This window comes from Rhineura floridana, chromosome 3 (assembly GCF_030035675.1).
Source record: "Rhineura floridana isolate rRhiFlo1 chromosome 3, rRhiFlo1.hap2, whole genome shotgun sequence".
Lineage (NCBI taxonomy): Eukaryota > Metazoa > Chordata > Lepidosauria > Squamata > Rhineuridae > Rhineura > Rhineura floridana.
The window spans coordinates 206,603,212-206,618,121 of NC_084482.1; the positions used below are offsets into that span (position 1 = coordinate 206,603,212).

General features: G+C 43.1%; 2 protein-coding genes across 3 annotated transcripts in view; both read left to right on the forward strand.

The window, feature by feature from the left end:
• Positions 1-13,559, forward strand: part of LOC133381302 (gastrula zinc finger protein XlCGF57.1-like) — a 33,634-nt gene extending 20,075 nt beyond the window's left edge. The window contains exons 1-2 of one of the 2 annotated variants that reach the window (XM_061620258.1): positions 4,408-4,482; positions 10,157-13,559. In XM_061620258.1, the coding sequence (XP_061476242.1) occupies positions 10,255-12,234 (1,980 nt within the window). In that variant the 5' untranslated portion in view covers positions 4,408-4,482; positions 10,157-10,254 and the 3' untranslated portion in view covers positions 12,235-13,559. Of the gene's footprint in view, positions 1-4,407; positions 4,483-10,156 lie in introns of those variants that run through there. The other variant, XM_061620259.1, reaches the window with a different exon arrangement.
• LOC133381288 (zinc finger protein 585A-like) overlaps positions 1-14,910 on the forward strand; it is a 91,405-nt gene that overhangs the window by 20,095 nt on the left and 56,400 nt on the right. The gene's annotated exons all lie outside the window — the stretch shown is intronic.

A 14,910-nucleotide genomic window follows, 5' to 3' on the forward strand; every position in this document is an offset into this window, starting at 1 on the left:
CCTCACTGCCCTCCTCTGAACCTGTTCCAGTTTGTCTGCATCCTTCATGAAGTGCGGAAACCAGAACTGGATGCAGTATTCAAGATGAGGCCTAACCAGAGCTGAATAGAGGGGAACTAATACTTCACGCGATTTGGAAACTATACTTTTGCTAATGCAGCCTAAAATAGCATTTGCCTTTTTTGCAGCCACATCACACTGTTGGCATATTCAGCTTGTGAGCACCAACAATTCCAAGCTCCTCCTTGCATATAGTATTGCAGAGTCAAGTATCCCCCATCTTATAACTGTGCATTTGGTTTCATTTTCCTAGGTGTAGAACTTTGCATTTATCCCTGTTGAATTTCATTCTGTTGTTTTCAGCCCAATGCTCCAGCCTATTAAGATCCCTTTGAATTTTGTTTCTGACCTCCAGGGTATTAGCTATCCCTTCCAAATTTGTATCATTTGCAAATCTGCTAATCATTCTCTGCAGCTTCTCATCCAAATCATTAATAAAAATGTTGAAGAGCACTGGGCCCAGGACCAAGCCCTGCAGTACCCCACTCATTACCTCCCCCCAGTTTGAGAAAGAGCCATTGATAAGCACTCTTTGAGTACGATTCTGTAGCCAACTGTGGATCCACCTGATAGTTGTCCCATCCAGCCCATATTTAGCTAGCTTGCTAATCAGAATATCATGGTGCATTTTGTTAAAAGCATTGTTGATGTCAAGATATATTATGTCCACAGCATTCCCACAGTGTACCAGGAAGGTTACCTGATCAAAATATGAAATAAATTAGTCTGGCAGGATTTATTCTCGATAAATTCATGTTGGCTTCTAGTAATCACTGCATTGTTTTCAAGATGGTTACCAATTGCTTGCTTTGTAATCAGCTCAAGATTTTTCCCAGGGACTGATGTCAAGCTGACTGGTCTGTAGTTCCCAAGTTCCTCCTTTTTGCCCTTTTTGAAGATAGGGACAAGTAGCCCTCCTCTAGTCATCAGGCACTTCACCCATCCTCCACAATTTCACAAAGATAATAGACAGCGGTTTCAAGAGTTCTTCAGCCAGTTCCTTCAATACCCTAGGATGCAGTTCATAGGGCCCTGGAGATTTGAACTCATTCAGTTATTAGGTATTCCTTGATCATTTGTCTATCAGTCTCAAGCTCCAGCCCTGCCCCTTCACGTTTCCCAGGAGGATCATAGACCCTCTTTTGGGAGAAGACTGAGCCAAGGCAGGAATTGAGCACTTCTGCCTTTTCTTCGTCATCTGTTATCATTTTGCCATCCGCATTGAGTAGCTGTACCACCATTTCTTTTCTCTTTTACTATGGATGTACCTGAAGAATGTTTTTTGGTGCTTTTGACATCTTTCGCTAACCTCAGCTAATTCTCAGCTTTAGCCTTCCTGACACCATCCCTGCAATTCTGTGCTACATGTCTGTACTCTTCCTTTCTGGTCTGGCCTTCCTTCCACTTCCTGTATGTGTCCTTTTTTGTTCTCAAGTCATTTCTAAGCTTTCTGTGAAGACACATTGGTTTCTTCTGCTGTCTTCCCCTGTTTTTCCTTGATGGAATTGTTTGCCATTTGCGCCCTTAGACTTTCCTCCTTTAGAGACTCCCACCCATCTTGGACTCCTTTTCTCATTAGGGTCACTTGCTATTGAACCTTACTTATCGTTGTTCTGAGTTTATTAAAATTGGCTTTCCTAGAGTCCAGGGTACATGTATGGCTACTCTCAGCTTTTGCTTCCTTTAAAATCAAGAACTCTAGTATAGCATGGTCACTTTCCCCCCAAATTCCTGTAATTGCCACTTCATGTACCAAGTCATCTCTGTTGGTTAGAATCAAGTCAAGGTAGCTGATCCTCTAGTTGCTTCGTCCACTTTCTGTAGGAGAAAGTTATCTCCAACAAAAGTCAGGGGCCATTTTTGGTAGAATTTGTCTCCCAGCAGATATTGGGGCAATTGAAGTCCCCCATTACTACTACATCATGCCTCCTCAAAACATTGTCAATTTGCTTTGCAAAAGTTTCATCCTTGTCTTTTCCTTGCTTGCGTGGTCAGTAGTAGACTCCAACTACCATGGTCCTTTTATTTCTTGCCCCATTAATTTTAATCCAGATACTCTCTGTGGAGCTACCAAGCTCATCCTCCTGTATTCCTGTGCAGGGATATATATTTTTAAATTATTGTGCGACTCCGCCTCCCTTTTTATTCCTTCTGTTCTTTTTGAACCAGTTATATCTTTCAGTCTCTGTATTCCAGTCATGGGAGTCATCCCACCAAGTTTCAGTTATACCTATCGAGTTGTATTTACTCTTGTGAATTCAGAGTTCAAGTGTGTTCTGTTTGTTTCCCGTACTCTGGACATTAGTATACAGACATCGAAGACCATGTGATTTACAGCCTGGCTTCCTTCCTACCTTTTTATGAAGACTATTACTGGGCCCCATTATAGCCATTCCCAAGTTCCTCTTACTGTGTACAAGCCTTTGTTACTTGTTACCGCCAAGTTTACGTCTCCCTGTCCCTTAGCATTCAGTTTAAAGCTCTCCTGATGAATTTCTCCATGCTGTGGCCAAACAGTCCTTGTGAGGCGCAACCCATCACTTGCCAGCAGTCCATCTTTCAAGAAGCGGATCCCGTGGTCCCAGAATCCAAATCTCTTGGGTAGGCATCACCTTTGTAGCCAGTTGTTTACCCAGTGAATTTTCTTTCCCTTTCCACTCCTCTCCTAAGTACCGGAAAGATGGATGAGAAAACTATCTGGGACCCAACATCCTTGAGTTTCCTACCCAGCGCTTCAAAGTCTGACATGATTTCTTCATAGCTCCACTTGGCAGTATCATTTGTTCCCACACGGATGAGAAGGGATATCTGTCAGTGGGCTTTATGAGCGATGGCAACCCTTCCGTCACACCTCAAATCCGTCCTCCAGGGAGGCAGCATACCTGCCGAGTCCATGGATCTTCTCGGCATACTTGGATTTCAATCCCATGCAGTAGGGAGTCTCCCACCACTACTACGCTTCAGATCACTTCAGATTATCTCTTTATTTCACCCTTTACCAATAAGTACCTAATCATTCCTGCTCTATTCATTATAATAACTGCTGAATAAACAAACCCTACTGCAGGTAAACAAACATGGGTAGGGAACATAACTGAAACTGAAAAGCAGAGCCAAGGACATTCCAAGGGGTGGAGTCTAACTCTGGCACATCATACAAAGTTCTAATACTTAACCCTTCAAGGGTCATGGTAAGGGTCATACAGGCTATTTTTTTCAGGGTCACTTAAGTAACTGTAGGGTGATTGTGATAATGAAAACCCACCCTCAGTCAAGGATGTCTGGAGTGAGCAGTCTTTTGGGAGCTCTTCCAGATGAGGCTTTTGTTGTGCACTTGCCCTTTACTCACTGAACTTTTCAGAGGGTCTTATTCTTAAATTGCTCCTGTTCTTAAAACAAGCTGTCATTCTTCAAATCAAGGCTGTCATTCTCTATCATGTCACAAATTAAAAAGACAATTAAAAAAAAAATCCAGGGGGGCAAAGCACAGCAGTGCACCCATTCCCATCCAGCTACAAAGCTGCCTGGAGGGTAAATCCACTTTAAACTCAGAGCTTGGAAAAGTTACTTTTTTGAACTACAACTCCCATCAGCCCCAGCCAGCATGGCCACTGGATTGGGCTGATGTGAGTTGTAGTTCAAAACATTAACTTTTCCAATCTCTGTTTAAACTGCTGTGTGTTCATGGCCTGGGAGAAAACCTACCGTGCTAATTGTGTTGAGCATTCATTGAGAGACTGTGCTCTGCCCTCTATTAGCAATACCCCTTAGAATTGCCAGTGATTAAGCAGCATATAAATGTTTAATCAAAGTAAATGAATATTCTGCTCTAAAGAAATGTGAGTGCTAATGGAGGATTAAGTATAGATAAGTTCTTGTTTATGAAGTCAAGAAAGGGAACCACATGCTAGGAGGCGTTCGTTTCGCCAAAAGGGCAATTTCCCACATTCTGTCAATCCACCCTTTCAGTGAGAATCCATTCCTGGATTTCCAATTAGTTGTGCCATTACCGTGAGGGAAACCACCAACAGGAAACGTAACAGGTCCCAATGAACAGCTTACGTTTTTTACTGAATAAATAAAAAGGATACAAAAGAGACATAGTGTAAAAAGAATATAGCAATTTCCAAAAAAATGGATTAGATGTCGATAGAAAGTGATGCCAGGCATTGCCAGCTGATTCTGCCAAGCTCCACCTCCAGTATGAATGCAGTTGAAAAGTTGGGTGGACGGCGGAGCTGAGGGGAGAGTCCAATGGTTAAATGAAGTGAGTTCCGGTTCCTAGAGAGGCAGGAAGTTTGATAACTAGGGGACATAAAAGTGAATGCACCCTTCTTTCTAGTGGACCGGAAGGGAAATTGATATTGGAAGATGCCTTTGTCTGGACTGTGGCTTGGATAGAACAGGACAGGACAGAGAGAGGTAATAGACCCAGAAGGTGCTTTTTGGGAAGGATTTGGGGAAAGGGCTCTCCCCCAATTCCCTTCACAGAATCTTAGGTAGGGGGCTGATTCATGCAAAGTGGGACTTAAAGAGCGGTATGATTTCAATAGCAAGGTCCTCTTTGAAGTCCCTCCTCCCTTGAAGATCAGCCCAGTCCCTGGAGTTGGGGGGTGGGGACGGGACCATGCTTGCTTGCCTGGGGGAGGCAGAGCTCGCGCGCTCTCGCTCTCGCTCTCTCTAGGGAAAGTGTTCAGTGTAAAGAGTTTCTCCCTTTTCTCATAACGGCACGTATTTCATATCATTGGGGCTAGAGGAAATGAATATGGTTTTGTGCTATACAAATATTTAGAGAATAGCAATTGTGGGGTAGGGGGAATTTCCCCTCAAATAATGGGTATAGGCAAACCAAACTATTTTTATGCAGCTTGGGCACGGGAACCACCAGATGTGCTGGGTGGAGGCGGGGGGATAGCTCTGCTGCTTTTAGTCTGCCAGAGGCTGGAGACCTGAAAAGTCTCTAAATTTCCTTCAACCCCAAATTGTCGTGCCAGTTCCCCCTTCTGCTAGGCAAGGGAAAGTGGAGGGAGGTTGAAATTGGCTAAGCTCTTATCTGCCCTTCTCAAGCTCCAGTCTCAAGAGAAAGGATGGTTAGGAGTGGGAGGAGTTATATCAACCTCCTGGAGGGCCACAGTTTCTCTGTCCCTGTTCTAGAGACCCCTTCACAGCTGGTGGTAAGAAACTGTGGGGTGGTGGTTAAGAAACAGGAGGTGAAATCTGGCTATAAAAGTGCCTGAATGAAAAAGAGGCGTTTGCACTATGAGGCTCCCATGATTTGTATGAGTGCCGCTGTTGACCCATTCCTGAGGTGTTCCAGAATGGGGGCTTTGGTGTTTATGGCTACGCTAAAAGTGCCAGCACTTGACTAAAGTGAGCACTGGCCAAGGGCCCCGGGATCCAGAATGGTTCTTAACCAGCCCAACCTGCTCACTCATCACCATGCCTGGCTCCCATCTGCCTAGCCAACTGCCTCCACCTCCCTGCCTTGCTTCTGAGAAAGGGATCAGTGGAGGTCCTTCTCAGAGCGTTGCATTCTGGGAGGAGGCCAGGTATTTCCTGCATCGCTGTTGCAGTATCCTGCCTCAGCTAGAAAGGTGTGTTAAAGTTGTATATGGTTAAAAAAAAATTAAAAACATTTTTTGAATGAGAAAAAAGTGGGAAAGGAGTAGTCAGTTTTTTAATAAATCCAAAAATAGTAGTAATTTTTAAAAATCGCTCGGCTTAGGAGATCCTGGGCCACAAAAATCTGGGTGGAGGGGGGAGAGATGCAGGCCATGGGTTAGTCACCCTGCTTTAGGTTCAGACGGTGATTCATCTGCCAAAACTTCATAAAAATCACTTGGTTTGCCTATACTCATAAAGTGAGGTTTGTTTGTTTAAAAAATGTCAACCACTATAAAATTAAAAAGAGAGAACAACTAAAACATAGGAACCCAGGAAAGTGCCTTATACCATTGGCACGTCTAGCTGCATATTGGCCATGCTAAAACTGACAGTGGCTCTCCAGGGTTTCAGACAGGGGTTCCTCCATTCCCCTGGAGATGCCGGGGATTGAACCTGGGACCTTCTGTGTGCAAAGCAGATGCTCTTCCACTGAGCTGTGGCCCTTTCCCAAGACCCCAACAGAGGCATCTTAAAATAGATGAAGACAGGCCGTAAATTGAAAAGTCACGTCAGCTTTGCCTGTCATTGGCAGCTCTTTCAATTATTGTTATTAATAATAATAAATTAATCATTTGCCACATAAGGAGTCTCCATTTCAAGAGCATAAAGCAAGAGTGGGGAACCCTTTTCAGCCTGAGGGCCACATTACCTTCTGGGCAGCCTTCCAGGGGGTCACTTGCCAGTGGTGGCTGGGGTGGAGGCAGAAGCGGGTATAAGAAAAGCCATGCTGGATCAGACCAGAGCCCATCTAGTCTAGGATCCTGTTCTCAGTTGCCAAGCAGATGCTCATGGAAAGCCCACCAGCAAGATCTGAGCACAAGAGCACTCTCCCCTCATGCAGTTTTCCAGCAACTGCTATTCAGAGGCATACTACCTCCAACAGTGGAGGTGGAATATAGCCATCATGGTTAGAAGCCATTGATAGCCTTCTCTTCCATGAATTTATCTAATCCTTCTTTAAAGCCATCCAAGTTATTGGCCATCATTATTTCTTGTAGGAGCAAATTCCATAGTTAAACTATGCACTGTGTGAAAATGCCTGTCCTGAATCTTCCAATATTCAGCTTCAATGGATATCCCAATGGATACCCCAAGGCAAAAGTTTATATACTTCTATCATTTTTGCGGCAGCCAATTCTAAAGACTGTGAAGGATACATGTGTCAATGGTGTATTCTCTGGTAACATCCTTCCCTGTGCAGAATGTAGATAGCAATAGTGGTCTGAACTGGGATTGGGTGTTATGAATATTTTATGCCTGCCATTTCATGGCTTCACAGTCTTCTGGTTTGTTTCTGTTTGGCCTCAGTCCAAAGTGCTAGTTTTGATAATTGTGCCTACAAAGCACTGTACACTGCAATTTGTGACAATCCACTGATTGTCAACATTTGCAAAACCTGGTGCACAGGAGGCACCATAAAGCCTTTGGTGGGCAGGTTGGCGTGGCTTAGCCGAAATGACCCCATGGGCCAAATGGGGAGGCTTGGTGGACCCATGGGCCGGACGTTTATTTATTATTATTTATTAGATTTATATCCTGCCCTGCCTGCTAGGGCGGCTAACAAAAACACCAAAGGCACTCTAAAATACTGTAAGACTTTAAAATATATTAAAACAAAACAATTTAAAAACATGTTAAAATAAAACATAAACCACCCAGAGAGCTTTGGCTATGGGGCGGTATATAAATGTAATAAATAAATAAATCTTTTTTTAAAACAAGCTTTAAAAACATCTTAAAAAGTCACTCCAACACAGATGCAGACTGTGGTTCCCCACTGCTGTTCTACATGGGTTGGGTCTTTGGTATCTGAATTAATGTCTTTTCCCACATGCCCTACCTGCCCAAAGACAGTGGTGGGAAATGTTTTCAACTTCATAGGCCAGATCTTTATCAAGATTGGGCTTGGGGGGCAAATTTGACAGGTGGGCAAGTCTGCCCAAAGGGGCTTTAAAGCACCTTGGAAGGTGCTGCTAAAATGGGTTGGGGTTTTTTCATATTCGCAGGGGATTTCGATGTAAAGTCCTTCCTGAACCTGGAAGGGGTTTCCACCGAAGGTCCTGCTCGCACAGAGGATGAACCCTTTGTTTTAGCTGGGGATTCCAACGCAAACCTCTTTCTGGTCGTTAGTTCCTTGCTGGAAACAGACACAGGGGGAAAGGTCTTGTGGTCATCTATCCCAGCCCTACCTGGAGATGCTGAGGATTGAACATGGAACTGTCTGCATGCAAACCAGATGCTCAGCCATTGAGCTACAGCTCTTCCCCAATAATCTGGCTCTGGCATTTTGGACCAGTTGGAGTTTCTGAGTCATCCTATTTATTTATTTAAGACATTCATCTGCTGCTTAATTATTAGCATTGCTGAGCGGTGTACATAAAAATAAAGCATGTAAATTATTAAACAATAAAAGTCACATTCATGAAGGAGGGAGGGTGCCTGTTTATTTGGGAGGGACTTCCACAGGCTGGGGTGCACCACACTGAATGCAGGGCTTCTAGTACTTCTGAGCTGCGCATCTGAGCCACAGGGAGCTGCCAACAGAGACTCCCCCAAAGTTCTCAGTTATTGGGTAGTGATATAAGGGATTAGTTGGTACATAAGATATAGTGTCCAGGAGCAACCCCATGGGGAGTGCATTGCAGTAATCCAGTAATAACCCAGATTAGATGGGCTTTAAGCCTGATCCAGCAGTCAACTCTTCTTACATTTTCTGTAGCAGTTCTCATTTTTTATTAATGAATTTGAACTATATTTACTATACAATATATTAACTTTTTCTTTTAAGCATATTTTATATTGCATATGTTATGAGGTAACTAACAAATATCAATGATATTGTTGTTGTTGTTGTTGTTGTTATTATTATTATTATTAAACATTTGTATACCACCCCATAGCCGAAGCTCTCTGGGCGGTTTACAACAATTAAAAACATTAAAAACAAATATACAAATATACAAATTTAAAAACACTTTAAAAAAAATTAAAAAATAAAATAAATACCTGTACTTAATAGACTAAATCCACAGGTTGCTGGTGCAATACACTCCTTACTGGGTGAGGCATTCTCCTTATAGTACAGAAAAGTAGAGCAAACCTTTCCAGTGTCAGTGTAGTGAGAAAAAGGAGAAAACTGGACGAAGAGAAGCAGTTAATTGGACTTGATCCCTGATGTGATCCTTAGTTTCTGATTTGGACTCCTCTAACATTTTTCCTTCGCATGTAGTCGGTGGGCAAGACAATAAGAATTATCAGGACCCAACTGCGGTGTCATCAGAAATGAACAAGTATAATGTGGTGAAAGACATGTTTGGAAATCAAAGGGACTGAAAAGGCAAAAGGGCAGGGCTGGCTCCAAGCATGCCGGGGCCCTTGGGCACCAGCCTTCCCGGGCCCCTCCGCTCCCCTTCTGCGATCTGCGGCAGGAGCCACGGATCACAGGACAGGAGCTTCCGAGCCCCCCGCCATCCCCCCACTTCACCTACCTTTCTCTGCTGTTTTTTGTGACTGCGCGCGCAAGGTTGCCATCAATTAAGATGGCAGCTGAGGTTTCCATAAGGGGCTAAGACCTCTGCCACCATCTTGGTTGATGGCACGCAGCACACACATTGCTGCCATCAACCAAGATGGCGGCAGAGGCTTCAGCCCCTTACGGAAACCTCGGCCGCCATCTTGATTGATGGCAACCCTGCATGCACTGCAAAAAACAGCAGAGAGAAAGGTAAGTGAAGTGGGGGGATGGCGGTCAGCTCGGAAGCTCCTCCTGTCCTGTGATCTGTAGCTTCTGCCATGGATCGCAGAAGGGGAGCAAAGGGCCCCTCCGGAGGTCCTGTAGCTCCAGGGGCCCTCTGGCCAGTGCCCCACCTGGCCGCCCTTTAGAACCAGCCCTGCAAAAGGGAAACCAATTTAAGAATGAGAGGAAGAAATCCTGTATGCCTCAGGGTGTTGATGTCCATGAGTGTCTACTCCTGCAACAAGATCAAAAATAGAACAAATGGGGAAAGTGTTCAGTGTGGGGAAAATATTCAAATATAAAATAGACCCTGCAGAACCGACACAAGGGAATAAACATATAAATGAGTGGAGTGTAGGATGAGCTCCCGTCACAGTCAGGACCGTACATATCCTGACTGTGCATAAAAGAATCCACAGAGGGAGAAACCATATACATGCATGAAGCATGCAAAGAAAGCCATACTTCACATCAAAGAATCCACAGAGCAGTGAAACCATTTAAATGTGTGGTATATAGAAACAGCTTTAGTGGTAGTGGAAAACTTATGCTACATCAAAGAACCCATACAGGGGAGAAGCCATATAAATGCATGAAGTGTGGAATAAGCTTCAATCATAGAGGAATCCTTATTCCCCCCCCTTTTGCATTGAACTCCTAATGGGATTTCCAATGTCTTTTCTTTTTTCCCCCAAGTATGTGATAGGTAGAACTATGAGAATGAATTTGAATTATCCAGAATGTGAATTTTGAACTGACTTCAGGGAAAAGACAACCATAAAGAGGAAAGAGAGATGATTGGAAATCAAAGGGGCCCAAAAAAGCACAAGGGAAAATTGGAGAAAGAACCATCTTCTCCTCAGGATGCTGATGTCCATAAACTCCTGGTTCCACAAAGTTTCAAAGGAAGGAGAAGAGGAAAGTGCCCAGTGTGCGGAAAGATATTTAAATATAAATCACAATTAAATATGCATTGCAAACTCCACACAGAGGTGAAGCCATTTAAATGCGTGGAGTGTGGAAAGAGCTTGAGTTGTAGCGGAAGTCTTAATGTACATCTTAGAACCCACACAGGGGTGAAGCCATTTAAATGTGTGGAGTGTGGGAAGAGCTTCAGTCAAAGAGGAAGCCTTACATTACATCTAAGAACCCACACAGGGGAGAAACCATATAAATGCATGGAGTGTGGAAAGAGCTTCACTGATAGTGGAAAACTTACCCAACATCAAAGAACCCATACAGGGGTGAAGCCATATGAATGTGAAGAGTGTGGAAAGAGCTTCAGTCAAAAAGGAAGTCTTAATCTACATCTAAAAACCCACACAGGGGTGAAGCCACATGAATGTGTGGAGTGTGGGAAGAGCTTCAGTCAAAGAGGAGGCCTTATTTCACATTTAAGAACTCACACAGGGGAGAAACCATATAAATGCATGGAGTGTGGAAAGAGCTTCCGTCAACATGGACACCTTGTTTCACACCAAAGAATCCATACAGGGGAGAAACCATATAAATGTATGGAATGTGGAAAGAGCTTCAGGGATAGTGGAAAATGTATTTTACATCAAAGAACCCACACAGGGGTGAAGCCGTATGAATGTGTGGACTGTGGAAAGAGTTTCAATTGTAGCGGAAGTCTTAATTCACATCTAAGAACACACACAGGGGTGAAGCCATATCAGTGTGTGGAGTGTGGAAAGAATTTCAGTCGCAGTGGAAGCCTTTCTTTACATCAAAGGACCCATACAGGGGAAAAACCATATAAATGTATGGAGTGTGGAAAGAACTTCAGCTGTAGTGGAAGCCTTACTCTACATCAAAGAACCCATACGGGGGAGAAACCATATAAATGCGTGGAGTGTGGAAAGAGCTTCAGTGATAATGGAAAACTTATTCTCCATCAAAGAACCCACACTGGTGTGAAACCATATGAATGTATGGAGTGTGGAAAGCGTTTCATTCAGAAAGGAAGCCTTAAGGCACATCAAAGATCCCACACAGGGGATAAACCATATAAATGTATGGAGTGTGGAAAAAGATTCAGTCAGAGTGGACATCTTACTTTACATCTAAGAACGCACACAGGGGACAGACCGTATACATGCTTGGACTGTGGGAAAAGCTTCAGTGTCAGCGATAGCCTTACTAAGCATCGAAGAACCCACACAGGAGAGAAGCCATTTAAATGTGCGCAGTGTGGGAAGAGGTTCAGTATCAGAGGAAACCTTACTTCTCATGAAAGAATCCACACAGGGTTGAAGCCATTTACATGTGTGGAGTGTGGAAAGAATTTTAGTTGTAGTGGAAGCCTTAGCAAGCATCAAAGAACCCACACAGGAGTGAAGCCATTTCAGTGTATGGAGTGTGGAAAAAGGTTCAGTCAGACAGGAAGCCTTACTTCACATCAGAGAACTCACACAGGGGCGAAACCATTTAAATGTGTGGAGTGTGGAAAGAGTTTCAGTGTTAGAGGAAACCTTACTTCACATCAAAGAACCCACACAGGGGTGAAACCATTTAAATGTATGGAGTGTGGAAAGAGCTTTAGTCAAAGAGGAAACCTTTCATCACATCAGACAACCCACACCGGGGAGAAGCCACATAAATGTGTGGAGTGTGGAAAGAGCTTCAGTTATAGTGGAAACCTTACCTTGCATAGAAGAACCCATACAGGGGAGAAACCATATAAATGTATAGAATGTGGAAAGAGCTTCAGTCAAAGAGGACATCTTACTTTACATCTAAGGATCCACACAGGAGATAAACTATTTAAATGAATGTGTGTGTGTTTTTAAACAGGATTAAGAGAGCATTACTTAATGAGCGAAGGTCTAGTTTTCTGTTCACTGCTGAGTAGGTATGACTTAACTGGGTGTACATTCATGAGAGCAAGCATAGTACCCAATAGAGTTGTAGTCCTAAGTATTAAAAACTGCAGTATTTAAGTGTCCACTATTTCTTTGCAAAGGAGGAGTATAGGGAAAGATCCAGAACAGGTGGACGCCACACAGCTTTTCCCCCATCAGAGGAGCAGTTGTGACACCAGCCAGAATTCCTTCTGAATCAAAGTAAGACATTTTATTTAGTTAGGTGCTATATGCAAAACTGGAATGCTTAACTATCCACAGTATGTTTGCAAGAGAGGAGTATGGGGAGAAAACCAAAACTTTGCCACTCTCCCATGACCTCATTGGCTACACCCCCATAGCAGCCCTACCAAGTCTCCTGGGCACCCACCACCGCTGCACAGGAGCACACTTTAAGGCTCCCAATAATTTCATTGCAGCTACAGGTTTACATGGGTGTGCCTAGGAGGAAATGGTCTCGTGGGCCAGATGACAATTACTATGGTTCACTATGCCTCCTATACTAGGACAGCTGGGATGTAGTAAGCATTAATCAGGTATAATTTAGCAATAGAAGATGTAGTTAATCTTAATTGTGCATTTTTTAATGCTTGCATGTTATAGACTAGGGGCCATCAACTTTTTTGGTCCAGTGGGCATACTTGAAATTCTGAGAATGTGCTGTGGCGCCAGGAACAAAAATGGCTGCCTGGGGGCATGGCATAGTATAAAATGGCAGTCATTTTTAAAAGCCGGGAGAAGAGAGACGACCACAAAAAGGTGTGGGCCTGCCCCACACCATCAGTGGGAAAAAACTCCCCTCTGCTCAGAATGCTAGAGAGGGTGGGTGTCCAATCCTGGCATCCAATGAAATGTGGGCATGCTTGAGGTGGCATGTTCAGTGTAAAAGAAGCCAAGCCAGTGGGAATAGGAAGGGAGCAGGAAGAGCAAACAGTCTCACGTACATTGTGAATTTTTGATGGAATATATACTCAGATCTTTCATATGTGCCATGCAAAGTGCTGGTGGGCACACCGGCACCCACTTGCACCACATTGGTGATTATTGTAATAGGCACTTGATCTGATGTTTTAATACTACTTATTTTGTACTTTATTTTCCCTTGTAACTTTACTGTTGCGTGCATATGCTGTTTCCATATATTTTACCTTCCCCAAGATTTATCTACGTATGATGTGCTATTGATTTTCCTTTGATGTTATTTGTAGATGATGCTTGAATCTGTAATAAAGTGAAGTGTGTGGTCTCGTGCTGAAGTATTTTAAATAATATTTCCAAACTGATTCCAGCCTCTGCTCATATCTAGTTACAAACCTCACAACCTCACTTTCACATATATGTTCATGGAGAGCAGAAAGAGCTTCATCAATAGTGGAAGCCAGGGCCACCGACAATCAGGTGAAAAGAGTCCATTTCTCCCAGGCCTAGGGCCCCCATGCTCTTAGCTTTCATTTTTAAAAAAGTTTAGTTTCTAAGTGCTGTGGATCAAAAGATATACACCAAAATGTCAGCCGTCCTCCTTCCTCACAAATTCTTTTAAATGAGCTAGTAGCTGGCTGCTCCAATACCTGCCCTGTCAGGATTTTAGCCACTAAACGAAGTCAGAGTTGTGACTCGTGAGGCATTTGTTGATCTCCAGGCAACAGCTACAACCACTTGCAAGTCCAGCTGACTTTTCATGCTTGTTTCTATATATCGGTTAATGGTTTGTGTCTGTATCACACGAGTTGAGTAAGTTTATAGCTTTCAGCAGCAGCACGTGTACCTCCCTGCCCATGTTTCTCTCTGTGTGCACATCCAGCATGAGGACCAGAACAGAAGATCACAGCAGAATCTTGGTAGGCATGCACAGTAAACAATTTCAGTGGTGATGATGATAAAAGTGTACATACATGTTTTTAAAAAATTACTTGCAAAAAATAGGATATTATACTTTTTATCTATCAAATAAATTTTACACAGAAATTTTAAAAAGTGTACATGCAGCTTATGATGCAATTACAATATGTTATTTTCTAAATATGGAGTCATACAAGTTCAAATTTTCCTGGGCTGCTGAAGAGGGCAGTTTGTCTAATTCATAGCCTGTTTTAAAAACTTTCCCAATATAAAGTTTTAATCCTATACTCATTTTTCTGGGAGTAAAGCTGCAATGCTAATCCCAATACCTGGAATTAAACCCCATTGAAGTCAATAGGACTTACTTTGGAGTAGACATGGTTAAAATTGTCCTGTAAGTGGATGGGACTCTTGAGTAGACATAGCAAAGGACTGTGCTGTAAATCTCTTTCTTTTCTCCTCCAATCCTATTTTTAAGCAGTTAGGCAAGGCTTGCTTAGGTGTCGCTGCTGTTATTTGACAGAAAATTATTTTTTTTAAAAAAGTTCTGCAGTGACCAACTGGTTTTGACAATAAAGTATTATATGGGGTGTATATTTTTACATCTCCATTGTGTGTGTGTATGGAGTTATTCCAACAATTATTCTCTTTTACAGCTTGGGAAAAAGATGAGTCATATCACTGATAAGACTAGAGAGGGCAGTGAATTACTTCACTGCAAGTCAGTATAGTATCCCTATTAAATCA